We start from the raw sequence: 27,878 nt of genomic DNA on the forward strand, positions 1-27,878 counted from the left end.
CCCCCCTCCCCTCCCCCCTCCCCCTCCTCCAGTGTCGGGTATCCTGAGGAGAGAAGAAAAAAAAATTATTTCGAGGCCGTCGGCGGCCGTCGTCTACGCGCACGGTTGCTTTGCCATGGATGGCCATCCCGACCAGGAAGATCGTCATTCTGGATCCGGAGACGCCTTTCATCGACACTCGCACGGCAGCGCCGACCACCTCGCTCTTGACTTCTCCTCCATGATGCACGCCCAGCTCGCGGCAGGCCACCCGGCTCAGAGCAGCGAGGCTTCGGCCGCCGCTGGTGTCGCCTACGGATCGCACGATGACCTCTGCGTCGACCGCTGTATGGGTGTGGGGCTCTACAACGGCTTTCAGCAGTTCAACCACCGCGGAGCTCCGCCGTCCCTCCAGAACCGCTGGGCACGCGACAATGCCGACGCCGACGCCGTCTCTCGCTACGGCTTCCAAATGGGCCTCCACCACATGCCGATGCAGTTCCGGCCCGCGGACCTTGCCTCTCCGGCCACCAACTTCTACCAGCAACAGTGGTACGGCCAGCAGCAGCTGACTGGCTGCGTCCCGTGTACCGACGAGGACTGCCGCTCCATGGCCGGCAGCTGCTGCGACAGCGAGTGCACCATGACCGACAAGTGCACCAATGCCGCCTGCGCCGGCACCGAGGACGCCTGCACCGACCAGACTTGTCCCGAGCGGCCCCCCGTCGCCCTCCCGTCCGAGGTTGTCAGCGGCGCCGCCGCTCTCATCTCCATCAACCACGCGCCAGAGGAAACACCCCATCCCCAGTTTGGTAACCTACAGCAGCCAGGTGAGACAGATCACTTTTATTATTATTACCACCCCCTTTGCGCGCCGGGCCAGCTCCGCTGATAACCATGCCACAGTCGTGAATGGTCTGGGCTTCGGCCTATCCAGTCCGCCCCAGCCAAACTACATGTTATCTTCCGGCTTCCTACCGGGCCAGCTGGGCAACATTACCAATCATCTGCTGGTCGCCCATGGCGACACGGCTTCGGCCGACTGCACGGGATCGTGCCCCCTAGCCGACCCTCAGATCTACCAGTACTGCCATATGCCGCTGCTCGATGGCCCTGCCGCCTTCGGCGCCTTCAACTCCGTCGGCCCGGGCTATCAGCTAAGCAGGGGCTTCGTCGAGTGCGGAGCCCAGATTCACGACGCCGAGTCCTTCCTCGCACATTTCAACTCCCAGCACAGACCCTACTTCACCGCTGGCGCGCCGAACTTGCCACGTGCCTCGGTCGAATCCCAAGACAACGGCCAAGTCATGGCCTCGACCGAGGCCGTGTCTCCCCCGACCACGCCGCTGGACACGTCGGATTCTGGCCGGTCGTCGGGGACACCGTCTCCTTTCACCCCCGTCTCAAACAGCGTCGAGGTTACAGACGCTAAACCAGATAGCTCTCTTCAGTCCCGCAGTGAATCAGTCACCTCGTCCGCCGACCACTCTTTCGATCTTCGGGCCGAGGAGGAGCACAGGTGTCTTTGGCGCGACCAAGGGGCCTCGGACGTCTGTGGGCAGCTGTTCGCCGACGCAGAAGAGTTGTTCAAGCACGCGTCCGAGACTCACATCAAGAATGCCCAAAAAGGAGCTCAGGGATTTCGTTGCGGCTGGGACGACTGCCCGCGCAGCGAACCAGGAGCTGCAGGATTCCCCCAGAGGAGCAAGATCGAGAGGCACATGCAAACCCACATCGGCCGTAAGTGCTCACATATATATTATATATATATATCTATTCCGACCCCGCTTCCTAACGTGTTTCGGCCTCGCTGATCCGTCCCGTAGACAAGCCCCATATATGTCCCACGTGCAATAAGGGCTTCTCTGCGAAGCAGGCCCTCACCCAGCATATGTTCATCCACAGCAACGAGAAACCCCTCATATGCAATATCTGCAACAAGGCATTCCGATACCCCAGTGCTCTCAGTAAGTCTCATCCGCAGTCGCCTCGGTCTCCACAAAGTGTCTGACAAGTTTCCCCTCCCCTCCCTCCTCTCTCTTTCTTCCCCCAGCGATGCATCAACGAGTTCACTCTGGTCTTAAACCTTTGAAGTGCCCCGTATGCGGAAAGGGCTTCAGCGAGTCATCAAACCTATCCAAACACAAGCGCACCCATGAGGTCAAAGGCCGCTTCACATGCGCCGTACCAGGGTGCGATCGCAACTTCCACCGCCAGGACCAGCTGCGACGGCATATGAAGACACACCAGAAGGAGGGAGATAGTAGACAGGTGACAAGTTCGACAGCCAGCATCGACGGCGTCTTCGAGCACCCCCCACAGAGCTGAACAAGGACCCGGCGTTTTTCTGGTTTCGGCCATCGACTGCGCTCATTCACGGCCGACGGGACGCCCCGCGCCCAGAGGACACTCCCGTCGTCGCTGCGCAGAGTAATCCGCGGTCTGACAGACCCAATCGTCGTCCAGAAGCCAGTTCCAATAGGGATTGTTCACAATAATCCAAACTAGGGCACCGGGTAGACGGGTGGCTGATTGTGGTATACCTGCGGCGTGGCCGGCTCCGGGTCCGGGTCACGCAGCCGAGTCCTTCGGACAGCATCCAGCAGTGATACCATAAGGGGCAGTGCCAGACTTTGCAGTTCACTGTTGTACTTCTCTTGGAGCGAGGATTGTACGAGCCATGTGCCAAGCCACGAGCCTCGCCGCCGCCGCGTTCGTGGGTTGTCCTCAGAAAAGGCAGTCTGCGGGGGAAGAAGGGAGAAGGGGAGGGGGACGGGGGGAAGAGACTGGCATCTGCCATGAGGTCGACTATAGACCTATCTCAAAAACGGTGTTCTAGAAGAGGAAGGAAGCGCCTTGGCCGCTTGTATCTAATGTAGCTGAAGAAACCCCGTGGTGGGTGTGGTGGACCCTAGGCGGACGTTCTTGCGGGATTGTTGGCCGAAGCACGTCCGCGGGCATCGCAGCTAGATACTAATGAATACGTTCTCTGGGCTGTTCTCTGTATACTGCATTATGCTTGGTCTCCCGAGATACAGTCCGACTAGATGGTTCTGGTCGTTCACCCACTCGAATCTCGAAGGAAAGATACTAGTTAAGAACCTTTGAAGCAGCTGTGCGTACCCGTCGAACTCCACAACCATCAATACCGAGTGGATAACCGGAGCAAAACACCACATCATACATCGAACCACACTTCTTCTCTCTTCCTTTTTTTTTCCTTTTTTTTTCCTAGTCCTCTCGGTCGAATTCAATAAAAACGGCGGGGCATGCTTCTTGGTTCCTAAAATAAAGCCCTAGAAAGGGGATAAAAATTGCAAAAAAACATACAACACCGGGGATTCCCCAGTCGTCACCGACCTGAGTACTAGTCCGGCGGTCAGTAGCTTATCTAAGGGAGAGCGGACGGGATCCCGAGTTTTCTACTGCCTATGGTCGTATGTGCTCGCTGTGGCCCAGAGTTGGGCTTTATATATCCGGCGTTGGGCTGAATTGGTCGAAGTTTCGCGGCTCATGCGGGTAGACACTCCGCTTCCACGGCAATAAGCACTACATCACGACGGCAAGTACAACTTGGACAAACAGCCACTGTTGTATGGGTCCGTTTGTTTGCTGTTGGGAATGGGGGATGGAAGATGAGGCACGTTATCGGAAGAAGTATCAAAACAAAAAAGGAGGGTTTTTTTTTGGGGGGGGGGGGGGGGGGGGGGGGGGGGGGGGGGGGGGGGGGGGGAAGAGGCGCGGCGGGACATGTAGATGACAGTTATACATCTGAGAGGGTACCGTTTCCTTGGCGATTCCCATTTGCTCCTCAAGACAAATGTGCTCCCCCAATTCAATGGCACAATGAACCTACTTGGACCTTGATCTGAGTCTGCTGACTCTTGGTCCCCACGAGAGAGAGAGAGAGAAAGGCTTATGAAGTATGAAGAGGAAGCGGCTGTGGGGGAAGTGGATCTAGTTCTCAAATGAGTGACAGTGCAAGCACACAAAGTTGGTTGACGATGCCCCAAACTAGTACCTGCGTGGGTTGAATGATGATACCGCTATCCCAGCGTTTGTCTAGAACGGCAGTGTGGGATCGTCTTTGACTAGTGGTGCGCGACTGGACTAGCCCTGGACTAGCGAATAGAGTTGGACAACCTTGCGTACAGGCGTCCGGTCATATTTGCTCGAGCATTTCTATTACTCTTGCGATCTTCAAGTCTGCAATTCTTGTTCTAGCTATGCCACGCCTGTATTCGCGCTGATAGTCGTCATGGGGAGATCCTTTGTACCGCTTTCACAGGAATGACCGGTAAGCATCAGACGAACGGAGTGGAAACCCGCCAGGCAGTCAGACGTCCCTCTCGGCCCAGCTCTGAATGAGCCCCTCGGGGGAAGGCTCGTACTGCTTGAGTGTGACCTTGCCCGTGGCTTCATCCAGGAACGTATTTGCCTGCACAAACACCTTACGCGGCTGCTTGTTCTTGAGCACGACGTCCCGCACCTTGGTCCCCCAATATTCCAACCCAACGCTCGACATCTCGTTGAAGAACTTGGTGCCAGCCTCAACATCAGCGGTCGACTTGTAGATATGGATCTTCTGAAGGAAATCGGCGACGGCTGGTGGTTTCAAGGTCAGTTATTTTCAGCCCCATCGTTGAGTACGTTGGCCAACTTGCCCTTCCTGCCGCTCGTCAGAATCTTGGAACGGTCGAGCCGGATAGTGAGGTCCGAGAGATCTTCGTTCTTGTATTCCAGCTTGCAGAAGTCGTCTCCAGCCTCAAGGAAAGCCTAGTATCATGTTAGCAGGTTGCATCCTTGTCATATCGTGCCGAGGGGGCTTGCCTTTAGAATAGCAAAGCGGGCCTGGCAATGAGGCTGCCCCCATTTTTGACTCTTCGGATCCCAGAACTCAATCGACGTGAGGCCAGCCCTAGCCATGCTCAGGTAAGATGTGTACAGAACATCACCGGCCGGGCCATCCATGTCGACGGTGCCGTCACCGAACCCGAAGATTTTGAGAGCAGCAAATTCGCAGCTTCTCGCGTGTTAGTTGCGACAAATCGTTTCCGCAATCCTGGATCGAACTCACCTGAGATGCATAGCCACCAACTCCGCGCGGCATTCCTGAAACACTATCAGTTACCCGCATCAGCACTCAAGCGTGTAAGAGCCAAACCATACCTCGTACGCTCCGGCAACACCGCCAAAGACAGACCCCCATGTCTGCCCTGGCTTGTACCAGGTGGTGATAGGCTTCCCGGTCAACGGGCTAATCGGCGGGTTCTTCACATCGAAATTGTAGACGCCCGGGGATGTCTCCTGGAGGAGCTTACCACAGCCGTGGCCTGCAGAGAGATGTTAGGAGTCTTCGCCTGCTGGGGCCAGCCAGTATATCATACCGGTAAGCTCGTGAAGCCCAACTTGGACCTCGAAGGCGGCATCACGATACTTTTGATACAGCTCCAGATCGCTCTCGGCGATGAAGGGGATCTTCTCATCTGGGGCCTTGGCGCTCAAAACATTGCCTGTCATATCTGTCAGCCCAACTCATTCTACAATCATAGACGCGGGGGCTACGTGCTACGTACCCAAGCTCACGTTCTTGAAGCCTTCCTGTTGCCTGATATCATCGTAGTTCGGGCTACTCAGAGGTTAGTGGCTAGTTCACTGGAAAGGGATCCCCAGCTTACATGTTGATTCCGGCAGGGATGCCAGAACCTAGTTCGTGCTGTTAGAAACGTCCCTCCTCATCGATGAAGTCACACGCCAGATGTCCATTCAGAGCAGACGTACCGCAGAAGGTTAGCACCTCTAGCGAGGTGAAATCTGGGGACAAGAACTTGTCCTTCTCAAAGTCCTTCGACCACGGCAGAAGCGGAATCAATTCGGGGGCAGAACGAACGAGCTCGCCAAACGCGCGAGTTCGCTCAACTACGATTTGTGTCAACCATACGAGCACATCCGCAAGCCGGATCAAGGAAGCAACCTACGGTTGACGACTGTGTAACTCGGTCAGCAAAGGACTCTGAAAGCGAAAAGTGCTCTGGCCCACTCACCTGCAGCGAAACCTTCCCATTCTCCACGGACACCGGCGGGATCACGGTATGTCTCAATGAAGCCAATGTTGCATTCTACCATTGGGCCTTGATCACGAATCCAGTGCCTCTGGCTGTCTTTGAAGGCAAGCAGAGAGCCCGTCTCAAAAGACTCGGCGTATGCAAGATGCATTTTCTTCTGCGTCTCGTTTTCGGCATTCTCTGCCGCTTTCCTGATAAAGCCAGCAATGGTATTCATCTCCCTCGCGTAGTCGCCATAGACCAGCCTCACTGTCTTACCCGCCAGAGGGCCCTCGCTAATCACATACTCGGTGTCCTTGCCAATGTCCCCGCCCTGGCTGGGGATGCTAGTTGTGGCCGAGGCAATCAGCAGCTCATAAACCCCCTCCTCGGTTTTTCGCAACCTGGTGTTCTCTGGGAGAAGCCCCTTGTCCTCCATCCATTTGGAGACGGCGACTACCTCGTCCTTGGTGATTGACGGAGAGTCGGGATAATAGGTCGTCAGATGGCCTTCGTCAGTGAAGCCGAGATGCAGGAGACCCTGCTTGTCGGACGCGAAGATGGCGCCATTGGTAGCCTTGTAGTGTTTCTCGGCCTCTGGGGACGTTGAAGCGAGAGCCGCGAAGACAGATTCGTCGCATCGAGGAAGGAATTTGGAGTCCCCGAAGCTCTTATAGTTCCCGCTATTGCCCAGGAACTGCGCAGCATATTGGAGAAAGGCGGTGAGTCCCTGCTCGTCAACACCGGCCTTGTCTGCAAGCGCCTTCCAGTCTCCGCCAGCCGTCCTGTACAGGGCGAGAATGAAATCATAGATGTTCTCGGACTCGGGCGAGACCTGGCGGAGCACAATACGGTTGCCAGCAAAGGAGGCCCTGCAATGATATTTGAGAATCAGCAGGGACGAAAGATGCGCGGTTCAGGAAATAAGACGAGGTGGCAGCAAAAAGCAGGCGGCCCCTCGGATGCATTCGAGCATATGAAGAGCACATGTGGTCCGTATCTTACTTGCTGATGAAGTGGGCGTAACGCTTCTGTTTGTCCGACAACGCGTTGAAATGCTTCTCGATCTCGAGCCTCACGACGGATGGCGGGGCATCGGCCAAGTACTGGGACAGCTCTTTGGCATCCATGGCGAAAAGTCGACGCGGGTGATTCTGCAGGATTCGTATGTGAGAGAAGGCAGTTGCGCGGAAGGCAGAAGGGGCCAGAAGTGGACTTGAAACCCGAGGAAGCCTCAGACCATAAGATCTGAGGGGAAGTTGGGACGAAAGACGCATTGAAACGGCCGGAGCACCAAAACGCACGGGAACTCGCGGCTTTCAGCTTACAGTCACCTCATCCCCCTTTCAAAATGCGGTCGCAACTGCCCAAACCGGACTTGCACCCTCAATCTACTGGCCACAGCCCCACCGCTCTGCACGTGCTGTTTCCACATCAGGCCCGGAGTTCGACCCTGAAGGCGGGGTAGCTGGCCGCAACAAGACAAAGCTTTGGAACCAGACAAAGGGAAACAATACGGAGTAGTAAGGGGGCGATTGACCGCATCAGAAAACAAAAAACATCGGCAGATTTTCCTTCAAGACCAAAGGTATCAGCGACTGCTTGATACCATCACCAATGCGTGCTCGAACAGAACACAAAGTCGCCTCAGAGCTCTGCATTGACCTCGATTCAATACCCAGAGAATGGCCGGGGTGGATGTTGTTGCCCCGAAAGGGAGGGTGAGAGGATCGAGGAGGGGCACTCGAGAGGCTTCAGACACAAAGCCCTACCCTCGATCCTGAGCGGCGGGGCAGCCTCGCAGGAAGCTGTGGCTTAGCCTGGATCTGAGACGCGTCAAGGCCTGTTCCTCCGAGAAGGTGAAGTATCTTGAGTGTTAAGGAAATGACTCTGCGGGCTTGGTTCGGTAGTGTACTGCTTCAGTCTTTGGGATACTTGTCTTGGGCGGTATATGTGATGCCAGGTCCTCCGATGGCAAGAGACGGAGCAGCAATGCGGGAAGAGAGGTTCGTGCGGAGTATAGAAACCCCAGTATCGTGGACACATTAATCCTCATGGTTGAGAATACGGGCATTTGCTGGGTTGGGTTGCTAGGGACTTGACAGCCCTGGTTGGACAAATACATGGGCCGATTTGGGGCGGTTTTGGAAGTTGTTGGGCTGCAGTCGCTGCATCTCATTCGGCGATTACAGTCAGGCCGGTTCGGTGTGTGCAGACAGACATATATCATTTGTGAGGTACGTACAGTAAGCACATCCAGTACGGAATAACTACGGATTAGTTACATGTACCCATTGGAAGCTAAAGCTGAGGATCACCACAAGGCAAGGATGGGAACTGGCGACGGGTGTTGGCTGGATTGGGGTTGCTTTGCTGACTGCGCCGTCTCCAGGCAACTGACCATGCCCAAGTGACTGAACCGACGGCCATGCAACAACCTTCGGTGTGATGCAACACCACGCCTCATCAAGATGAGCTCCTGCAACGGGCGCGGTCGATGCCAGGGAACCCCGTTGCCTAGCATCAAAAAGGCAACAACGACAGCCTTGTTGGCCAATGCACTTCGATGGTTTCGGAGAGGTGCAGAAGAAATCTAGCGTCTTGACTGGTCCCTGTTTCAGCTAGCTACCAGTCCTGTCGCGTGCGGAGCCGAATCACTGAGCGGTGAGGGGTCGAGATGTGGTTTGCTTAACTCTCCGTGGCAATGTCTGGGGTACAGGACCTTGGCGCCCCGTAGCAACAGCCCAAACAGGCTGCCTTGGCTGCAGCCGCTGCGGAACGAAGTACCTGTACTGTATGTACACAAATAGGTACGGAGTACGGAGTACAGATACTATACATGCATTACCGCGAGTTGCGAAGTCAATTCGACTGTCACGGTGCCAATGTTATCACAAAGGCGGGCACTACACGAGTGTTTGCAGTACTCTGCACATTTGTTGACGTGTACATTTACGACCTCGAGTATCATCAGTCCATTAACTATTAGCGTCAACCTCCTGACCACCTCCACTAAGCCAGGTACATGGACCACATAGGTAATCTGTACTTCTGTTTGAACCTCGGGCTACTCCGCTGCATACCTTATTTTGGCATTGTTGAAGAGTGCTGCGGGTGAAAGCATTGAAACTGGAGGCAGCCCGTGCTGTGACACACGTATGTTCTTGTAATGAACGTGCTCCCTGGAGCTGGAGCATCAGTCCCATGACATAAGAACAGGCTGCTGTTTGTCTAACGACTTCTTTGGTGGGCCGGAAGAGCTCCAGTGGCTGTTGCCAGCCCATAGTTTTTGTTTCCGTGTTCGTGCATTGTTGTGTACACCACTATACGTGGTGCACTAGTGTAGTTTACAGAATCGTTAGTGTATGTGCAACACTGCACGGAGTGAACACACATACTCGTATGTACCTGACGCAGAGGCTGAGCGGTCGAGGTTCCACGACGGGAGAGGTACGGATTAGTGTAAGCCATATTCCGGGGCTTAAGGCCGGGGTGCCGGGTGGGCTCAAGTGGGGCAGCCCAAAACAAGGCATGTCACGAGGCCTTTCGCCCGCGTAGTTGCTTCTTTTTGGCCGGCGCAGGCCCGGCTCGCGCTCTTCCCCACTTCCGACGTGTGTCGAGCTATGACGATCAACTCCCAGAGAGCGTTTTCCTTTGGTGCAGAAAACGCATGAAGACTCTCCTTACTTGTACATTGACAATTGTGTTGTTACTCTATCGTTGCATCCAAGCTGCAGGCATTATGCGCATAGTTATTCGGAAGTCTCTCGTGCCTGCAGAGGCAAGTTGCTGTTAAGGCTTGCCGTGCGTTTCTTACCCAACTTCGCCTCGGGCACCCCAACTTCAACCCCCAACTTTGGTTGAACCCCCACGCCAGTCCGAAAACTCGGCAGCTTCGAGCAAGGGAGTTCCTGGCTTTGGCCACTCGCCCGGTACTCCGTAGACATGGAGCCGAAAAATCTCGCCTTTCTTGTCTCATTGTCTGCCGAAGGCTATTCGAAACACTCTTTCACTTGACTAACGACCAGCGTTTGCTAAAGCCCCTGAGGCTTGAAGCAGGTCGGTGTCGGTATGTACAACACCGCTACACAGTGCTGTACATACGTACATACAGACACTGCAGGACGTGAGCTTACAAGTACCACGCAGTACACTTCGTTGGGCTGGTCGATCTCGGCCTGTCGGTGTTCGATCCATCCCACGCTGGTCCCTCCACCACACTAGGAAAAGCATTCCCCGAAATTCCACAAAGAGATACTCTTTTCCGTGCAGAAGAGGCACTTAGCCCACGCCCTCCATGCCAAGCGGCTGATTCCACCAGTCATGTTCACCGCGGATTGCCCGAGTTTCTTTTGGAGGTCCCGGAGCTCCAATAAGATTCTCGTCTTTGAGGGATTGGGAGATCCACCCCGCGCGCATGCGCCCAAGAACGCGCGAGGACAGCGGAAACCACCCATGCATGAAACGTACACTACAAGTATCCGGTCCGGATGTACAGTGTACAAGTACATCACGGACATGGATGGCAAATGGGCTCGCATCCCGCGACCGGTTCCGTGAGGCCGTTCGATCCGCTAAAATTTAGAACAGGAACCCGGACACCCCAGACTGCGGCCTGGACCTGTCAAGGAAAGCGTTAGGTCATGGCTGCTGCGCCAGACCCGCGGGTCTGGCGCCCACTCAGAGCGTCCGGGTATAATAAGGCTACCCAGGTCCGGCCTGCTCTTGCTGGCCTCGCATCCTTCTTGTGTTGATTTTGCTCTCTCGGTATCAGAAGCAATCTGTCTCGCTTATTCTGCTCGATTCTCTAAATACCTGAGCAGTTTTATCCGTGATCCCGCTCCAGGTTAGTTAGCAGCTTGCCGCAGTGGGCACGGTTTCCACCCTAGCCCTCCCAGCCCGCGTTCACTTACACCCTATACCTTACCTTCCCGGAACCCGCTCCGCCACCCTTTCGGGTCCGCCGCCATCTTAATCCCGCCTTTCCCGTCGCCTTCGAAAACTACAGTCTGCTCGACCGTTCATTGCGCTATGCAATAGTGTCATAGTCACGCTCTCTCTAAGTCAACAAGTCTGCGGCATACCCTACATCCATCACCAAACCGTCTCGCCACATTATCCTCCCTAATCCCAGCGACACCATGCTCTCATACAACACTTCGGTGGCGGTTAATGGCCAGAGGCCATCGTCCTCTGGGGCCATGTCGTCCGGACGCCAGAGTATCCCGTCCTCTCCCACGGCTTCGCGGTTCGCTGCCGCTCTCCCCAACAGCGTCACTAGCAGCGCTGCCACGTCCGCGGCGGAAAGCCCGGCCAAGAACCAGCACATCTGGCTCGTGACGGGCCCAGCCGGTTGCGGGAAGAGCACAGTAGCAAAGCACATTGCCGATTCGCTTCACCTTCCCTTTATCGAAGGCGACGAGGTTCGTCATAACCCCCCATCCCCCTCCCCGGACCGACTTGGGCAAGGACTTCTTGTACTCACATCGCTCGCTGCAGTACCATCCAAAGGCCAACATCGACAAGATGAGCGCCGGCATCCCGCTGACGGACGCGGACCGGTGGGACTGGCTGACGGCCCTCCGGGAGGCGTCTATCCAGGAGCTGGACAAGGGCAGCGACGGCGTGGTGCTGACCTGCTCCGCGCTCAAGCGCAAATACCGCGACGTCATCCGCGTGGCCCCCTACTTCACCCCGAACGTGCACCTCCACTTCATCTACCTCGACGCCCCCGAGGAAGTCCTCCTGGAGAGGGTTGCCGCTCGCAAGAACCACTACATGGGCGCCAACATGGTGCACAGCCAATTTGAGGCCCTCGAGCGCCCCAGGGCGGATGAAGTTGACGTCATCACGATCGACGTGACGCGGCCCGTCGAAGCGGTCATGGCGGATGCTGTGGATAAGGTGATCAAGACGATGGACAGCACCCGACAATGAGGAGCGGGCACAAAGCAATGTGAGGGAAGCGCGCAGCGCGCGTGGCAGCACGGCGCTGGTGTGATACGTCGTGTTGAGGAGGGAAGGGACCAGTATCGGTTTAAGGTTTACTTTTTTTTCTTTCTGCATCGGGATATGGAGTTGGCCTCGGCTCGCCTTGGATTGATTTGGATCATGTTGTCACTCGTCCACTAGCATTGTTATTCTTTCATCTTTGCAGCGCACCATATGGGCATGGGAATGGGACAGACTCGGGAATCGATCCGCGCTTTTTTCGGTTACAGGCGTTTTCAAAAAGAAGAAGGAATCAATATAGGCCTCATGGCTGGGCCGGTGTTTCGTCGCTTCGACACAAGCGAAGATTCAATGCGAAGACAATCTTCAACGCCCTTTCCTTGTGCATACGATGCCCCTTCTCGCCGTGGCTTGGACTTGACCAATCATCGTTCTTCGGCCCGCTTTCATAACACTTACCTTTCAACCAAACAAATTACTGTCAGGAAGCTCTCATGATTACTAGACGTTAATGGGACGCGAGACAGGTCTGCCGCCACTATCCCCTTGTACGAGTCTTCCATTCACCGACAGTTACGCCAGTTACGCCAGTTACGCGGCTACGTGACAGGCAAGTTCAAGGAGAGTGTTTGATAGCTGCCCCTCCCCTCACCAACTAGGTCCATTCCCCAACTTCCGGATGGGAAGGGCAGAGAGAGGGGGGTGGAGCAAAGAGAAGAGGGCGGGGGGAAGAGGACGGGAGCGAGCGGGAGGGAGAGCGCATGCGTGTGTAAGACGGACGCCAGGCAAAGAGTGGCATGTCGAGGGGCAAGGCAGCAATCCCCCCGAGCACAAACTGGGCCACGTAAGGAATGACTGCCGAGACTTGGGGAGCGGGACCCTATGCGACATGCGGGTGGTGACCTGCAGGATTGGGGGCGGATTGTAATGTGCCAGTCTGTAGCTTAGTTACATACACTCATACAGAACCCACCAGGTGCTCTTTATTTGCGGCACCATGACCGGGCTGTTCCTTTCCAGTCCAGTTGCCGCCGTGCCTTGTCGGTTGCTCTTGCCGACTGCGAAGACCCAATCTATTATTCTAGGTCCGTCTTGTGCCGGCCTAACGCTTGCCACACGACGCAGATGGCACCCTTGATTAACTCGGTATTACTCTGGCGGTGTCTCCTTCGTACACGTCTCCGTTGCTCGGCTGGGGGACTGGGGAAAATCCGGAGACGTCATTGTGTACGGATGTACATACAATATTAGCCTGCCCAGTATGCCAGTGCTGTGTAGTAGCGTGCCACTTGCCACTGGAGAAGCGTAATCAGCACGAAAGGCAGCTCTTCTTTCCTAAAACGGACAGAGTTTGTTGGCATCACATGGCCAGGTTTTGGTGAGCGGCCCCAGCAGCAGCAGCTTTTCCCTTCCCTCCGTCCTGAAATGCGGCTCGCTTCGGGGGCCCCCCGAAACGGTGCCACGGCCGAGTGTTGACATTGAGCGGGAGATGCCCTGGTTGCGCGGTAAAGCAGGAATAGAAGGGCATCGAAGTTGGTGTGGGACGGGAGGATGTTACCGTGTCTTTCTGGTGCGAGCGGGATCGTGGAACTCCCTGAGATGTTTCCGCCAAATAGAACGATGCGACATGACAAGGCAACCTCAGCGATCGTTGCGACAAATGAACCTGAATGTACTACAAGTACATGTACATAGCTGCGGGATTTCGGGACCAGGCACTACCAACACGGATGATGAATTAAACCTGACTGGGTCGGCGGTTTCCATCAACAAAAAAAAAAAAAAAAAAAAAAAAAAAAAAAAAAAAAAAGCTGGCCTGCTTACTTTATGCAGAGAAGGACGAAGGAAAAGGGACAAAAAAAACCGCATCGGCATTGCTGCCACCGCAGGTTTGCGTATAACCGGGTTAAGCGAGCAGTCGAAGGACGGAAATGGCAGCCGGGTGAATGCGTAGCTCGACGAGCACGCAGTCGCCAAGGCAATTTGGGCACGTTTCTCCGACCCTGCTGATGCTGATGCTGCACTTCGCCTTCCATTGCACCCCCCATCCTACACCTCCACGTTCATTTCAAGGCCAACGGTTACACCTCTCTCCCCATTGCTCTCCACCCGAAGACAAACGAGGCTACCTCAGATGCATAACCATGACATCCGGCTCCTCCACAATAGCTCTCACAACCTCGGCTGCCCTAGCCATGGTTGCGCCGTCGATGACCCTGTGATCAGCGCTCCAGCTGAAGTTGCAAACTTGCCGGCGCACCACGCGGTCTTCCTCTCCGGGCACGGTCGAGAAGGCCGGCACGGTGCGCATGCGGCCGACCCCCAGGATGGCCACCTCGCGCTCGACCACCACGGGCGAAAGATAAGTGCCGCCGATGTTCCCAATGTTGCTGACCGTTATGGTGCCGCCCGTCATGTCCTGCGGCGAGAGCTTGCCGGCGTTGGCGAGGCCTTGCAACCGCGCGAGCTCGGCCGCGATGTCCAGGATGTTGAGACTGCCGACGTTCTTGATAACGGGCACCAGGAGGCCCGAGGGCGTGTCCATGGCTACACCAATGTTGTGTTGGCTGCGGAAGACGAGGGCTGGTTTTCCGTTCCCGTTGCCATTGCCGGTACCGTCGACGTCGACGCGAGCATTGAGGATTGGGAACTTATAGAGCGCCATGGAGACGGCTTTGATGATGAAGGGCAGGAACGAAAGCTTGCCCACCCGACCGTCGCTCGGGCCGGACTTGGCGAGGACCTTGTTTAGGCGCCCGCGGAGCTCGACGAGCGAGGTAAAGTCTACCTCGTCGGCGTAGAGGAAATGGGGGATGCTAAGGGAGCGGGTCATGGTCTTGAACATCATCTCCTGTGTCCTTGTGAGGGGGACCCGTGTTTCTTGCTGCGGCCCCGCGGTCGAAACGTTTGGCGCGAGTGCACCGGTAGATTGTGTGGCAGGGGCCGGCTGCGGCGAGGGGGCTTGAGTGGATGCTGCGTTCCTCCTCTCGACGAACTTGTAGATATCCTCCTTAAGCACACGACCATCTCTGCCCGTACCCTCTATCTCTGAGATGTCCACTTTTAGTTCCTTGGATAAGTGCCTGACCGCGGGCGTCGCCAGGGTCGCATGCTTTCCCTTAGCCTTAGGGGCTGTTGCCGGTTCTTGCCCGGTCGAAATATCGGCCTGTGCCGTCGCCGTCTCCGCGGCAGGAGAACGGACAGGTTTCTGGGCAGCCTGAGCCTCAGCCTCCATTTGCGGAGCTTCGGGCCGTGCCGCGGTCCCCGAATTTTCCTCGTTGGCATCCCCTTGGATGTCGATGTCGACAAACGGCTTGCCAACCTTGGCCATCTCGCCAGCGTCGTAGTATAGCTTCTTGACGACGCCTGCGAAACGGCTGGTAATTTCTACCGACGCCTTGTCGCTTTGCACTTCGCACAGAGGGGAGAACTCCTCGACGCGCGCCCCCGGTTCGACGAACCATTGGATGATCTCGCACTCGACGATGCCTGGCGGGGTGACGGTCAGCTTCAGGTCGACTTCTAAGGGAGCGATCAACAACCCGTACCTTCTCCAATATCGGCCAGTAACACCGGCTTGACTGCCAGGAGCGGCCTCGAGGCATGGAATGCCCGTGCCATCGACGGGGACAACGGCGAGAGTGATGTGCCCGCAACGCGGCGGGCTACGCCTCTGCAAAGACGCCATTGTTGGCGCACCGCGCGGGAACTACGGCTCCAGAACATGTCGGACAAGCAAGACAGATACCACCAGCGTCAGGTTTGCAAACTATCGCATCTCAAAAAATTCCAATCGATCCCCCCGCAGGACAATTCAAGGAACGTCGGCGAGTGCCCCAGAGCACGGCGCCATGGCTTCCTGCGGCTTATGGCTCCTGCTGAATGACGTTGAAAGCCGAGCCATCCAGGGGGGGAAAGACAGCCCCGCGGATAACCGAGCCCTTGACGCTGGGAGCTGGCAGCAATGCGGGACCCCGGATCCAGCAATGCGGGGATAAGGGTCAGATCTTCAGCGGGTGAAAGTGGGGCCCTGCCCCCGTCGCATGCCGTGGAAATTTCTTGGGCCCGGCGCTCGTGCCAATTTGACCGGAGAACCGCCCTGCAATCGCGACAACTGCCCACCATGATCACGCGGACCGGCATCTGGACGGGCTCTAGGACGGCTTCTTGCCTCCTATGCCAATGGCGGTCATTCGGCGTATCATACCGCCGCTTGGCCGACAAGCCACCTGCCCCGACCCCGGGGACCACTCCCGGCACAACTCCGGCCGCGGGTGCGAGTAGTTCTGATCCGCTTGCCGCCGAAGGGCCGCTTGCCCACGCCCCGAGAGCATACGGCAAGAAACTCAAGGAGTTCACGCCAACGCCGCTTGCAAGACCAATTGGCATGAACCACCCGCCAAGCCCGGGCGAGAACACGGGCATCGACAAACGCACCCTGAAAGAGCGCCACGCCGACTTCACCAACTACGAGAAGCACCTCAAGCGCCGGGAGTACCTGTATGGAGACCCGGCACAATCCCCTTGAATAGAACCTCTTGGTTGTGATGTGCTCGGCGTTCCTTGGCTAACCCGGTTTTCCCTCCCGAAATAGCAAGGACAAGATCTCGCGCCCGTACTTCCGCGACTGGCGCAACCTCCAATTCCACGAAGGGAAGACCTTCCTCGCCCCCCCACGTCCCTTCCGTGCCGACCTCTCCCTCTACTTTCCAAACCTCTACGGCCGCACCCTCGCCAAGGCTGACGCCGACACGACCCCGCTGCTCGAGGGCCGCGCCAGCGTCGTCGCCATCTTCAGCAGCATGTGGGCCGAGAACCAGGCCAAGACGTTCATCTCCCCGGATCAGAACCCGGCACTGCATGAGGTGCTGCGGGCCAGTGGCGGACGCGCGCAGCTGGTGCAGATCAACGTCGAGGAAGACGTGCTTAAGGCGTGGCTGGTCCGGCTGTTCTCCGGGTCGCTGCGCCGGCGGATCGGGAAGGAGAACTGGGACAAATACTTTTTGGTGCGCAAGGGGATTACGGACGAGATCCGCGAGTCCATTGGGCTGTTAAATAGTAAGGTTGGGTACACCTACCTGGTGGACCATCAATGCAGGATACGCTGGGCCGGCAGCGGGCCTGCCGAATCTGGGGAAAGGGAGGGCTTGGTAAAAGGGGTCCAGAGAATATTGAGCGAGATGGAGCAGGAAGGGGTCGGGGAGCATTACGTGAGGAAGTTCGTGGCAAAGAAGCCGGAGGAAAAGTAGGATGGGGAGGGGAGTGGCCGTGGAAAGAAGCTGTGTGATACCCCTGTCTTTCATTCATCTATCTGTATAGACACCACCGCTCTTGTATCATGCCACGTTAGTGTAGAGGGGTAAAAAAGTAAAACAAAAAATGTACTATGTATTATGGAAGGTAGGTGTGGTGATCCACCCTCGAGTTGATTTCTGTTGTGGAAAATCCCGTCAGAGCAAGCACCTACGAGAAGAACTCCAGACGCCCCCAACGCCTCCTGATACGACGACGCAATCCGGGGCATAAACGAGTCTGCGGTCCCGCGATTTTGTTCCCGCCAACTCCCTTTGCTCCAGAGACACCAATCACCCCCGAACGCTTTCCTCACAGGAAGAACCAGAATACCAAAAAGCAGACGGCAATAAAGGACCCCATGATAATCCCATCTCGCCTCTTCTTGGCCGAGATGCGCCCGATGAGGTTGTTGATCCCGGGCACCTGGCTCGCGGCCAGGGTGATGCGTCGGTTGATGCTGGCCAAGGTCTCGCGCTGTAGCGCAAAGCTGTTCTGCACCTCGTACGCCTGGCTCAGCACGCTGTCGGCCACGTCGTGGGTGCGGTCCAGCCGCGCCCGCTCGCCCAGCATGTACTCGGCCTCGGCCGCTTCTGGATTCGCCGCCCGGTAGGCCGATATGTCCTCGCGCACGCTTCCCAGCAGGTTAGCCCGGTCACGCGCCTCCTTGAGCGTCGCTCGCAGCCGGGACAGGTCACGCCGGTGGTCCGAGAGCTTGTCGCGGAGTAGCGCGAGGTTATTCTGTTTGAGTGCCGACGAGGTCAGAGTCGCTTCCGAGTCGAGGAGGCGGCCTAGTTGGGCGATGACGGTCTCGCGCTGTTTCGATCGCGGTGGTCAGAACAGATAGATCCACCTTGCCGTCTCCCTCTTGAACCCTGTTGGGCACTTGCCTTGTCGAGCAGCTCCTGCACCCTTGCTTCCGCATTCTTCTCTTCGTCCGTCGGCTTCGCCGGTATGGCTGTTTGCGCCGAGAACTGCGCGTATGTCTGGAGCGATGCCTCGGTCTAAGGGAGCGAGGTCAGCTAACCTCGCCAGTCTGATGTTTGTCGTCCTCGTCTGGGCTCTGACCTGTGTTTCTAATGATCGGGCTTGTTGCCTCAGCTGGGCCCAGCCCTGACCTGCCGTTGTCGCCATCTTGCCAGCAATGACGCAGAACAGAGGGACGGGTCGGGAGCCCACAGCATCCGACCGCTGAAAGGTAGAAAGCCTGGGGAGAGTCCGGAGCGGGTCGGGCCCACCGGTTCCGATTCTTTGTGAAGTTGTCGTGATGAGGCCACGGACCCTCCCGGCGGTTTTTCAGCGGAGAGCGCCAAGACAAAGAGCTGCAATAGGGTTAGGGGTTGACAAAGAATGCTTCAACCATGAGTTAGTTCATTGAATGGGAAACTGCGGCATTCCATATCATTCTCAAGCCGACATGTGGCAGACTGCAGGATTGAGCAGAAAGCCCAGGCTCTGCAGACAGTAGTGGTACTCCCTAGGTCGCGGAACCATGTTCCCCGTGTCTTCACTGCTGATCGGCTAGCAATGCAGCAGACCCTGTGGCGGTGCTGCATGATGTCAGTTGGGTAGCAGCCCGCGCCTCACTGCTCAAGGGAGGGATCGGGTTGGTCGAGCCACATTTTTGTCCGCGAGTTTGTGGCTCAATGCGCCGGAGGGACCATGCTGATTTGGCAAACTTGGACGGGGATGTCTGTGGCATTCACTGAGTTTGATGTTACTCCTTGTTTGCTCCCTCGATGCCCGCAGTGGCCTAGACGCCCTGGGATCGGGGTTCTGCAGACGTATCTGGTTTATCTGCCCTTCCATCCAGCGCATTTCACGTTGTCCCAAGTCCAATTCACCAGACATCCCGGTTGCTCTTAACCTGGTTGTTGTTCATGGCTCCGATCCTGTGCAAAGCCCGGTGATCTTTCGGGATCTTGATGACTGTAAACCCTCATTACAGACGCCGCAATGGACCGAAAACCGTCAAACGTCCAAATGCAATCGGTCAAGCCATAACCGTAAACCACGCCATCAACCATCCATCACGCCCGCGCCCTTGCACCCACTCTACCACTTCATCGCGTGGGGCTTGTCGCCCTTGCGGAGGCTGAAAGAGGTGGCGAGGTAGCTGGCGAGCATATCGACCTTCTTGATGTTGGCGATGAGGGCCTTGTCGATGGCCTTCTGGTCAGCGGCCCGGGTGCTGGACACCTCCTTCTTCTGTGTATCCTGTCAGTCCCATTCCTCGCGCATTCGTATACGTAGGGTCGAGTCATCGGTTCGTACCTGGGGCTTCTCCCCCTGCTTGAAGAAAGCTTCCTCGCCAGCCTTCTCCTTAGCCTTCTCAGCGGTGAAGTACTTCGGCCGGGAAACCTCCTCAAGCTTGGCCTCGTCGATACCGGTAAGGTCGACTTTCAGGGATGTGGCGATGACGTATCTCGCGTTGACGCGACGGAGCGGCACGCCGTTGATCTTGAAAGGGCCAGTGACGAGCAGGACACCCTGGTCGAGGGTCTTCAGGAGAATGACGCGCTTGCCGCGGAACCGACCCGCGAGCAGAATCAGGACGGTGCCGGGCTGGAGGGAGCTGCGAGGAGTCCAGGGGCGGACAGCCTTGCGGACCTGCAAACCAACGAATGTCAGCATCAACTCGTACCCAGGAGCCCAAACCCAGCGACTTCATCTCTTTTCCGCCAGTACTGTCGCCCTCCTGTCGACCGTGCGACCCTCAAACGTCCATTTCTCCTCCACTCTCCGCTTCCAGCCTCCAGATCGGCTCCAATAATGGGTCGACCTCTCCAGATACCTCCCAAATGAATTCAATTGAACGTGTCTCAAATTTGCACCCTCACAAATATCGCAACATCGTCCCTCGGCTTGGAAAATGGATTCGTTCACATACCTTGCGAGGCTTGGGCTCGTCCTCAGCAGGGTACCATTTCTGAGCCTTCTCGGACGGGTGAGGAACCGTCCGAGTCGACTTGCCAAAGGTCTTTGTCGTAGGAGCGGCCGACATCTTGAGCGCTTTGGCTGTTTGGTGGATTAGTAAATTCGTTGGTCGGTCGTCAACTTGACTTGCTGCTGCTCAAGATTTTGAAATGGACGAGCCTTCGGTTGTGCGCAAGTTCGGAAAGGCCAAACCCCAAGCTAACCGCTTTCGGAACTGCGGGACCATCATGGCTGGCACCAGATTGTGCTGCACGGGCCACTTTCGGCTGTAGGGTTTTCCGCCCTGGCTGGCATTTTGCGCATCCACACCTCTCAGATTTTGTTAGGACGTGTGTGCCGGCAGGAGAGGCTATTCCCTTCCAACGACCCGAAGACCCCGTCGCTGTCAAAGGAATCGTCGCCCATCTCCCATTTGACTCGACACCGATATCTCTCACAATGGTAAGCTCTCTGTGTCCTGTCCAGTCCAGGCGGCTTCCACGGCCAGGTTCGACTTGAACGTCTGCCCTCGGCTTCCTACCCCGGTCGCATCGACGAGAACGGCGTCAAACTTGCGACTTTTGGCGTGCAACTGCTGACCACTTGGTTAAAGTCTTCCGGCAAGGTCAAGACGGGCCAATTATGGTCTAAGAACAAGGAGGAGCTCACCAAGCAACTGGCTGAGCTCAAGACGGAGCTGAGCCAGCTTCGCATTCAGAAGATCGTCTCCTCGGGCACCAAGCTTACCAAGATGTACGTCGAGTCGAAGCCGATGCTCTCCACGGTCTATAGCCGAAAGATGACGAATGGGGGGGGGGATGGAGACGAGTTATGGCTGACACGAGTTTCTTTTGCCGACTAGCCACGATATCCGCAAATCGATCGCCCGTGTCCTGACCGTCATCAACGCGAAGCAACGTGCACAGCTCCGCCTCTTCTACAAGAACAAGAAGTACCTGCCTCTTGACCTCCGGGCCAAGCAGACCCGCGCCATCCGCCGGCGCCTGTCCCCCGAGGATGCGTCGAGGGTTCTGGAGAAGACCAAGAAGCGCCAAACGCACTTCCCCCAGCGGAAGTTCGCCGTCAAGGTACGAGAAACCGGTTGTGCGGGGAGCAGAGAGGAGCCGTTTCGCCGTGCTTAAGAGGGCACCAAATGCTGACAGGGAGTTCAGGCTGCATAGAGGCGTTTTCGTGGGTAATGGGATGGTTGTATCTAGGGGCACTCCTGGCGCGGTTTATAAAAGCATTTGGCACTCAACCCATTGCATCATCCCGGTCCCGGGAATTCCGCTTCAGGGTTTGGGGTGTTATATGAGGTCAATGATTTCTCGGTCCCGGCTTGGTATCTATACCACTGCTGAATGAAAGCGCTGCGCTGAACACCCAGCCTCAGACCAGGCCCTCGTTGGTGATCTACATCCGGTGATGATTGCTGGGATTGTGTGCTGGCAATTGGGCCTCGACCGCGTCCAGTGATAGATCAGTGAACCCAGTCGCGAGCGGGTTCATAGTTCACCTTATACCCCGCCTGAGATATATGATACAGTTACCCAAAGCCGGGGCGTTCTAGGTTTGCACCATCTGCGATCTGATGTGATAGATTCGTGCCCCACACAATCGCCAAGAGTCCCATCAGATCAATGGATCTCTGTTTTCCCAAGGTTATGCACATATATATGGCCATGGACCCGGTGATAGATACATCAACATGAGTTGTTTCACAGTTCTCCGGGAGTTACGCTTCGCGGATCTTCTTAATCCCAGATCTCTCCCTCTGTATCTTTCGGCCTCTGCATTGCCACCCCTATACGAAGTATTGGACCCTTTGTCCGGAGTACTGCGTAGGGATTTGCTTTTCTGCTCTTTCTTTGGCCCCTCCAACTTTCTACATATTAATCGGACTTCTGCCGGGCGGTGAAGCTTTGCGCAACGAGGCTGAGTGGGTCTTGGGCACCAATCAAGCATGCCAAGGCGGACCCCCTGGAGCATTCCACTCCAGTTGCATGCAGAAGCTCCAAACTGTCCTCTCCAAAGGCCCAGAGCTCGCTCGTTTGCGCTTGCAAGTCCTTGGTGTTAGCCTCCGACTTCAACTGGGCGAGAGGCAGCACCACACCCCGCAAACGCAGGCCACCATGTCGGCCGATCCGCTTCAGGTTCTCGCCAGCGTGGGCAAGGGAACGAGCACTCGCGGTGTGCTGCGGGTGATCATTCTCGCGCTCATTGCCGCTGCCGCAATTGCCAGTCGCCTGTTCTCCGTGATACGTACGTGTCCCTTTTGGTGGTGACCTCAACATGGAACGTCGTTCGCGACCTCGAGACAACTCCAATTTCCTAGCACGATCACACGATCACTCGATCACTCCTCTTCGAACTGGATTGAGTGCTAATCAGTTTGACTTGCTACATAGGATTCGAAAGTATCATCCATGAATGTCCGTATCCACGCCTCCCCTCCCCTCGCCCATCCCTCGCCCATGGCCTCGACTTGACGTACTGACCCTTGACCAGTCGACCCTTGGTTCAACTTTCGCGCTACCAAGTACCTCGTTGCGAACGGCTTCTACAACTTCTGGGACTGGTTCGATGATCGGACATGGCACCCCCTGGGTCGTGTTACCGGAGGTACCCTCTATCCCGGCCTCATGGTGACGAGCGGCGTCATCTACCACGCCCTCCGCGCCCTCACGATCCCCGTGGACATCCGGAATATCTGCGTCCTCCTTGCGCCAGGATTCTCTGGCCTTACCGCAATTGCCGCGTACCTCCTCACCAATGAGATGACCCCCTCGCCCTCGGCTGGTCTGCTGGCAGCCCTGTTCATGGGCATCGCCCCTGGCTACATCTCTCGGTCGGTTGCTGGCAGTTACGACAACGAAGCCATTGCCATCTTTTTGCTCGTCTTCACCTTCTACCTCTGGATCAAGGCGCTGAAGCAGGGCTCCATGCTCTGGGGTGCCCTCTGTGCCCTCTCCTACGGCTACATGGTTGCCTCCTGGGGAGGTTACGCCTTCATCACCTGCCTTGTTCCCCTGCACTCGTTCGTCCTGATCTGCATGGGCCGCTACAGCACCCGGCTGTATGTTGCGTACACCACCTGGTATGCCCTGGGAACGCTGGCCAGCATGCAGATCCCCTTCGTTGGTTTCTTGCCCGTCAAGACGAGCGAGCACATGCCCGCCTTGGGTGAGTCCGCCGCGCCCGGAAGCTGCACCTCGTTACTTACTAACACGGAACCAGGCATCTTTGGCTTCCTCCAGCTGCTCGGTTTCCTCGACTATGTTCGCTCTGCCATCCCCAGCCGCCAGTTTCAGACATTCCTATGGCTCTTTGCCGGCGCCACCTTCGGTCTCGGGCTGTTGGGCCTCGTTATCGCGACCAGCGCCGGCTTCATCGCCCCGTGGAGTGGCCGCTTCTACTCGCTGTGGGATACCGGCTACGCCAAGATCCACATCCCCATCATCGCCTCGGTCTCGGAACACCAGCCGACCGCGTGGCCCGCGTTCTTCTTCGACCTCAACCTGCTCGTTTGGCTCTTCCCGGTGGGTGTCTATCTCTGCTTCCAGCAACTCGCCGACGAGCACGTCTTCATTGTCGTCTATGCGCTCTTTGGGAGCTACTTCGCCGGCGTCATGGTTCGCCTGATGCTCACCCTCACGCCGGTGGTTTGCGTTGCTGCCGCCATCGCGGTTTCGACCCTCCTGGACACATACCTCAGCACCAAGTCGCCCAAACCCCAAGAGAGCCAGGCGACAGAGGGCCCTGAGAGCAAGAAGGCGGCCAAGTCCGGCCTCAAGTCGACGAGCAAGCCCGTAGTGGGTGTGTACGCTCTTTGGGGAAAGAGCATGATGGTCGGCGCCCTTGCTGTCTACCTCCTGCTCTTCGTCCTTCACTGCACATGGGTGACATCGAATGCCTATTCGTCCCCCTCAGTCGTCTTGGCCAGCAGGTTGCCTGATGGCAGCCAGCACATCATTGACGATTACCGCGAGGCGTACCAGTGGCTGCGCCAGAACACGCGCGAGGACGCCAAGATCATGTCCTGGTGGGACTACGGCTACCAGATTGGAGGCATGGCGGACCGCCCGACGCTCGTCGACAACAACACGTGGAACAACACGCATATTGCGACCGTAGGCAAGGCCATGAGCTCGAGAGAGGAGGTCAGCTATCCGATCATGCGCCAACACGAAGTCGACTATGTTCTGGTTGTCTTCGGCGGTCTCCTGGGTTACTCTGGCGACGACATCAACAAGTTCTTGTGGATGGTCCGCATCGCCGAGGGCATCTGGCCCGATGAGGTCAACGAGCGTTCCTTCTTCACTGCTCGCGGTGAGTACCGCGTCGATGGCGAGGCCACCGAGACCATGAAGAACAGCCTGATGTGAGCACCATTAGGGAATTAAAACTTTGCGACGCGTGGGGCTGACAGCATCAATAGGTACAAGATGTCGTATTACAACTACAACAACCTCTTCCCTCCTGGACAGGCGGTGGACCGCATGCGGGGCGCCCGTCTTCCCGAGGTCGGCCCTACGCTCAGCACGTTGGAGGAGGCTTTCACGAGCGAAAACTGGATTATTCGCATCTACAAGGTCAAAGACCTTGACAACCTTGGCCGCGACCACATGTCAGCGGCCGCATTTGACCGGGGCCACAAGAAGAAGAGTAAGGGCATCACCAAGAAGAAAGGCCCGAGACAGCTTCGGATAGATTAGAAAAGTTCAGCAGCGGGTGGATTTGTGTACAAAGATGTATCTTAGAGTTGATTCTTTATTTTGCAACATGCGGATTGGGAAAAGGGCATCGGGTCGGTCGTGTTGTGTGCAGCACAAGCACGTTGATTGCGTTACATGGTGCCACAGAACAAATGGTTGAAAGTGACCTCGTCCGACGGCGGCTCCAACTGCGAGCAACCAGCCAAATGTGCGTTCATCGTCGTGCCCGAACAGAGATCGAAGTGTCGAAAAAGAAGCGGTAGCGATTTGCGCGCTTTGCAGCCATGGTAAGTAAACAAGGGGAAAAAAAGGGAGGAGGGAGAGAGAGGGGGGGGGACAGCAGCCGTTGCTGTTAAAGTGTCAAGCAGCGCTCAATGATTTCTGCCTCTCTCATGGGTCTTCCTCACCCTTCGACAGCTCCCACCACTGCGGTTTCTTTACCAGCCTTTCACCTGATCTTTTTCATCCCATTAGCATGCAACAGGTCCCATGGGTCTAGGCGCCCGGGCGAAATTTCAGTGCAGCATTTGAGATGAAACCAGTTCGCACAACTTTGCCCATACGGGAACACTCCCTGCTTGTTGCGTTTGTTCTCATAGCCTACCTATCAGCCATTCCACCCTCCATTCCACCCTCCCACAGCTGTTCCGGTGCTCAACTTCGTTTCCTTCCTCCCTCTCTCTACATAACCTGCCGATTCTGTTCGGCCTACGGATTCCTACAATAGTGTAGTCAACGAACTCTAGCTACCGGGCCGCAAGATGCATTTCAGTGTGTAAGTCAGTCTCGTGGGTTTGATGGTTTCCTTTCCCTTCGAGACAGGTCGCTAGTTTCCCCCCGATAGCGCGATCCCTGCTGGATTCCGTCCGCTAGCTTTCTACCAGGAGGCCAGGAGGGCTCGCAAGACGTTGCGCCATGGCTACAATGCTCCTCGCTGACTGTTTTCTTCAGAACTAAGGAAGTTGGTTGGGAAGCCGATGACGAAAGCGACGGCTTCACGCCAACCCTCGGTGTTAAGAAGCGATACCGCTTTGTTCTCGACTTCTCTCGGCGCTCATCAAAGCACCGGAATGAGGGCAAAGGTATCGATGTCGAGCCCAGCGAGAATATTGACCACCCCATCTCCCATCGGCATCGTTGCTACGGCTGCAACGCCCCGCGATCCGACCAGTACCAGCAGGAATTTCCCCCGAGGCGAGGCAGGAAACCGAGGCCCAGCCTCTGCACCCGTTGTCGCTACTATCGCGAGATTCGGGTCGCCGATCGCGCTCGTGGTAGCAGGGGCCGCCGCCGGACTGACAAGCTGACAGCCAGGATTGACGAGCGGGAGTGGTGCGCCAGCTGTGGCACGCTTCGCTCCAACAAGTACCATAGCAAGCTGTTGTCAGGCGGGCTGTCCGTCCGGGATGAGACCTGCGGCCAGTGTATAATCAACAAGCAGCGAAGGGACAAGCGCGGACGACTCCGCACGTGTTACAAAGGGCAGCGCGTGGTGGGTTGCAGCGAGGAGGAGGACGACCAGAACGGTTTCCCTGGCCACAGCAACCCCCAGGACTTCCGGAGCAGCCCGTACGCATTCACTCCAACCTCCTTTCGTGATGAGATGAAGCTCGTCTTGGGTACGGCTTCGACGTTGGATTATCGAGCTGGGCCCGAGAATAGCAAGGTGAGCTCCTCCTGTAACAGCGAGCAATCAGCCATCAAGGCCGCCTCACGCGCGGACGCTCGTCGCGATTCGGTCAACGTCGGCAAGGTCTCAGAGCACCAACGGGCCAATATCCGTTGCTACGCATCCAAGAGCGAGGCTTCGAAGCACGGTCGAGAGCAAGGCGCGCCGGCACGCCAGGGGGGTAAGGGAGGTTCGAGGAGAGAAGGGTCCCAGCAACAGAACACGTGCCGCGAATCGAGTGAGAAATCCATGGGGCAGCCTCGGCTCCGGGGTGTTCGTTTGACGGCCGGGAAGTCACCCTCTTGGCAGTTACCCAAATCTTACGAATTGTGCGTTCGACAAAGGGAACCGAAGGACGCTGAGAAGGGTTGCCTCCCCGCGGCCAGCAGCATCGTCGGCCGCACCAATCGCTCCGGCGAGGAGGAGGAGGAGGAGGAGGAGGAGGCGGCGGAGGGACGAGAAGCCCGGGACTACTTTAAACCTCCGCACGTGGAGGACTGGTACAATAAGGATAGGCAGCCCAAGGCCAAGTCGAGGTCCGAAGAGCCGCATGGGGCGCCCAATGTGGCATCGTCCCCCGCCGGGTATCAGGAGCTCCAAGAGGGCCGTGATTACTTCAAGCTCCCACAGCAGCAGCAGCAGCAGCAGCAGAAGCGCTGCGCGACGCGTTGGAGGCGTACAGCCGCCGATTCCAAGATCCAGGAAGAGGCCGGTGAGCGGCACTCGGACGGACACGGCCACCGGAAGCAGCCGTCCACGTCCCCCACCAGATCGAGTCGGTCCCAGCCACAGGAGCCGTTCTACTTCAACTTTCACAGCCCCGACGGGTCCCAGCCCGAGCCGGCCGCCTCCACGGACCGGCATCTCACTGACCGCAACTCGCAAGCCCAGCGCAAGGCTCAGCCGGCGCCTCCTCGCAGGCAAAACCAACAACAACAACAACAACAACAGAAGAAGCAACGGCAGCCGGGTTCTCAGCCGCGGCCTATGGGCGTCTCCGACCTGTATTGGGCCTCCGAGTACGGCCAGGCCGAGCGGGCCTCCACGGGCGCAGGCGGTGGGTTTCTCTTCTCGGACGCCGGAGCCTCCGGTATCTCCGCCGCCGCCGTCTCTCCCTCGGAGACCGGGGCTTCTCCTCCTCCCCGCGGCGCCAACCAGAAGCAGATCTGGGAAGTCGACTCGGACGAGGCGGACGAGATCGAGCGGGCCCACGCCAGGCTTGTCGCCGCCTTGGGGCGCGCAGCGGCCGGGGCAGGGGGTTGTTAGGTTGTTTTTTTTTTTTTTTTTTTTTTTTTTTTTTTTTTTTTTTTT

General features: G+C 56.9%; 11 protein-coding genes across 11 annotated transcripts; 6 read left to right on the forward strand and 5 right to left on the reverse strand.

The window, feature by feature from the left end:
• Positions 1-115: 115 nt before the first annotated feature.
• On the forward strand, positions 116-2,307 carry P884DRAFT_196788 (uncharacterized protein; the record flags this gene model as incomplete). Its single annotated transcript, XM_069438006.1, has 4 exons — positions 116-809; positions 886-1,719; positions 1,806-1,946; positions 2,033-2,307. The coding sequence occupies 4 exons, from the start codon at positions 116-118 to the stop codon at positions 2,305-2,307; spliced, it is 1,944 nt and encodes a 647-aa protein (XP_069298718.1).
• A 1,769-nt stretch (positions 2,308-4,076) lies between these two features.
• On the reverse strand, positions 4,077-7,346 carry P884DRAFT_283959 (peptidase family M49-domain-containing protein). Its single transcript, XM_069443691.1, has 12 exons — positions 7,029-7,346; positions 6,024-6,895; positions 5,958-5,966; positions 5,761-5,898; positions 5,658-5,685; positions 5,556-5,608; positions 5,367-5,492; positions 5,149-5,312; positions 5,057-5,091; positions 4,810-5,002; positions 4,644-4,755; positions 4,077-4,584 (listed from the first exon to the last, which is right to left on the reverse strand). Exons 1-12 carry the CDS (start codon positions 7,298-7,300, stop codon positions 4,316-4,318), a joined length of 2,271 nt encoding a protein of 756 aa, XP_069298719.1. The 5' UTR covers positions 7,301-7,346; the 3' UTR covers positions 4,077-4,315.
• Positions 7,347-7,793: 447 nt separating this feature from the next.
• On the reverse strand, positions 7,794-8,358 carry P884DRAFT_117438 (uncharacterized protein). Its single transcript, XM_069437125.1, has one exon. The coding sequence runs from the start codon at positions 8,251-8,253 to the stop codon at positions 7,900-7,902; it is 354 nt and encodes a 117-aa protein (XP_069298720.1). The 5' UTR covers positions 8,254-8,358; the 3' UTR covers positions 7,794-7,899.
• Positions 8,359-11,224: 2,866 nt separating this feature from the next.
• On the forward strand, positions 11,225-11,960 carry P884DRAFT_197491 (P-loop containing nucleoside triphosphate hydrolase protein; the record flags this gene model as incomplete). Its single annotated transcript, XM_069438065.1, has 2 exons — positions 11,225-11,446; positions 11,523-11,960. The coding sequence occupies 2 exons, from the start codon at positions 11,225-11,227 to the stop codon at positions 11,958-11,960; spliced, it is 660 nt and encodes a 219-aa protein (XP_069298721.1).
• Positions 11,961-13,785: 1,825 nt separating this feature from the next.
• On the reverse strand, positions 13,786-15,794 carry P884DRAFT_117458 (2-oxoacid dehydrogenases acyltransferase-domain-containing protein). Its single transcript, XM_069437126.1, has 3 exons — positions 15,524-15,794; positions 14,920-15,464; positions 13,786-14,859 (listed from the first exon to the last, which is right to left on the reverse strand). Exons 1-3 carry the CDS (start codon positions 15,699-15,701, stop codon positions 14,101-14,103), a joined length of 1,482 nt encoding a protein of 493 aa, XP_069298722.1. The 5' UTR covers positions 15,702-15,794; the 3' UTR covers positions 13,786-14,100.
• Positions 15,795-16,098: 304 nt separating this feature from the next.
• Positions 16,099-17,224, forward strand: P884DRAFT_197138 (ATP10 protein-domain-containing protein; the record flags this gene model as incomplete). The annotated part of the gene is made up of 2 exons (XM_069438041.1): positions 16,099-16,475; positions 16,570-17,224. 2 exons carry the CDS (start codon positions 16,099-16,101, stop codon positions 17,222-17,224), a joined length of 1,032 nt encoding a protein of 343 aa, XP_069298723.1.
• Positions 17,225-17,320: 96 nt separating this feature from the next.
• On the reverse strand, positions 17,321-18,696 carry P884DRAFT_257708 (uncharacterized protein). The gene is made up of 3 exons (XM_069441172.1): positions 18,336-18,696; positions 18,158-18,271; positions 17,321-18,083 (listed from the first exon to the last, which is right to left on the reverse strand). Exons 1-3 carry the CDS (start codon positions 18,399-18,401, stop codon positions 17,580-17,582), a joined length of 684 nt encoding a protein of 227 aa, XP_069298724.1. The 5' UTR covers positions 18,402-18,696; the 3' UTR covers positions 17,321-17,579.
• Positions 18,697-19,322: 626 nt separating this feature from the next.
• On the reverse strand, positions 19,323-20,362 carry P884DRAFT_283964 (60S ribosomal protein eL6; the record flags this gene model as incomplete). The annotated part of the gene is made up of 3 exons (XM_069443692.1): positions 20,158-20,362; positions 19,542-19,877; positions 19,323-19,475 (listed from the first exon to the last, which is right to left on the reverse strand). Exons 1-3 carry the CDS (start codon positions 20,269-20,271, stop codon positions 19,323-19,325), a joined length of 603 nt encoding a protein of 200 aa, XP_069298725.1. The 5' UTR covers positions 20,272-20,362.
• A 146-nt stretch (positions 20,363-20,508) lies between these two features.
• On the forward strand, positions 20,509-21,605 carry P884DRAFT_117487 (60S ribosomal protein uL29). Its single transcript, XM_069437127.1, has 4 exons — positions 20,509-20,645; positions 20,797-20,936; positions 21,046-21,271; positions 21,356-21,605. The coding sequence occupies exons 1-4, from the start codon at positions 20,643-20,645 to the stop codon at positions 21,362-21,364; spliced, it is 378 nt and encodes a 125-aa protein (XP_069298726.1). The 5' UTR covers positions 20,509-20,642; the 3' UTR covers positions 21,365-21,605.
• Positions 21,606-22,295: 690 nt separating this feature from the next.
• On the forward strand, positions 22,296-25,063 carry P884DRAFT_220837 (glycosyltransferase family 66 protein). Its single transcript, XM_069439473.1, has 5 exons — positions 22,296-22,445; positions 22,592-22,615; positions 22,692-23,366; positions 23,421-24,564; positions 24,622-25,063. Exons 1-5 carry the CDS (start codon positions 22,316-22,318, stop codon positions 24,896-24,898), a joined length of 2,250 nt encoding a protein of 749 aa, XP_069298727.1. The 5' UTR covers positions 22,296-22,315; the 3' UTR covers positions 24,899-25,063.
• A 596-nt stretch (positions 25,064-25,659) lies between these two features.
• P884DRAFT_322458 (uncharacterized protein) lies at positions 25,660-27,833 on the forward strand (the record flags this gene model as incomplete). Its single annotated transcript, XM_069445425.1, has 2 exons — positions 25,660-25,673; positions 25,850-27,833. The coding sequence occupies 2 exons, from the start codon at positions 25,660-25,662 to the stop codon at positions 27,831-27,833; spliced, it is 1,998 nt and encodes a 665-aa protein (XP_069298728.1).
• Positions 27,834-27,878: the final 45 nt, after the last annotated feature.

This window comes from Thermothelomyces heterothallicus (genome assembly GCF_042370625.1).
Source record: "Thermothelomyces heterothallicus CBS 202.75 unplaced genomic scaffold P884_scaffold_7, whole genome shotgun sequence".
Lineage (NCBI taxonomy): Eukaryota > Fungi > Ascomycota > Sordariomycetes > Sordariales > Chaetomiaceae > Thermothelomyces > Thermothelomyces heterothallicus.

Excerpts from the sequence above, each read along its gene's own strand:
- P884DRAFT_117458 (XM_069437126.1), bottom strand. The coding sequence starts at position 15,701 with ATGTTCTGGAGCCGTAGTTCCCGCGCGGTGCGCCAACAATGGCGTCTT. Across the intron at positions 15,465-15,523 it reads ACTGGCCGATATTGGAGAAG|GCATCGTCGAGTGCGAGATC; the intron begins GTACGGGTTGTT and ends TCACCCCGCCAG. Across the intron at positions 14,860-14,919 it reads AAGCCCCCTCGCCGCAGCCG|CAAGAAACACGGGTCCCCCT; the intron begins GCCCCTGCCACA and ends GCGGGGCCGCAG.
- P884DRAFT_283959 (XM_069443691.1), bottom strand. The coding sequence starts at position 7,300 with ATGCGTCTTTCGTCCCAACTTCCCCTCAGATCTTATGGTCTGAGGCTT. Across the intron at positions 6,896-7,028 it reads TACGCCCACTTCATCAGCAA|GGCCTCCTTTGCTGGCAACC; the intron begins GTAAGATACGGA and ends ATATCATTGCAG. Across the intron at positions 5,313-5,366 it reads TGGGCTTCACGAGCTTACCG|GCCACGGCTGTGGTAAGCTC; the intron begins GTATGATATACT and ends ATCTCTCTGCAG.
- P884DRAFT_257708 (XM_069441172.1), bottom strand. The coding sequence starts at position 18,401 with ATGGCGACAACGGCAGGTCAGGGCTGGGCCCAGCTGAGGCAACAAGCC. Across the intron at positions 18,272-18,335 it reads CCCGATCATTAGAAACACAG|ACCGAGGCATCGCTCCAGAC; the intron begins GTCAGAGCCCAG and ends TCGCTCCCTTAG. Across the intron at positions 18,084-18,157 it reads TGCAGGAGCTGCTCGACAAG|CGCGAGACCGTCATCGCCCA; the intron begins GCAAGTGCCCAA and ends CGATCGAAACAG.
- P884DRAFT_117438 (XM_069437125.1), bottom strand. The coding sequence starts at position 8,253 with ATGATATATGTCTGTCTGCACACACCGAACCGGCCTGACTGTAATCGC.
- P884DRAFT_117487 (XM_069437127.1), top strand. Across the intron at positions 20,937-21,045 it reads GGCACCAAGCTTACCAAGAT|CCACGATATCCGCAAATCGA; the intron begins GTACGTCGAGTC and ends TTTGCCGACTAG.
- P884DRAFT_220837 (XM_069439473.1), top strand. The coding sequence starts at position 22,316 with ATGTCGGCCGATCCGCTTCAGGTTCTCGCCAGCGTGGGCAAGGGAACG. Across the intron at positions 22,446-22,591 it reads TCGCCTGTTCTCCGTGATAC|GATTCGAAAGTATCATCCAT; the intron begins GTACGTGTCCCT and ends CTTGCTACATAG. Across the intron at positions 24,565-24,621 it reads ACCATGAAGAACAGCCTGAT|GTACAAGATGTCGTATTACA; the intron begins GTGAGCACCATT and ends CAGCATCAATAG.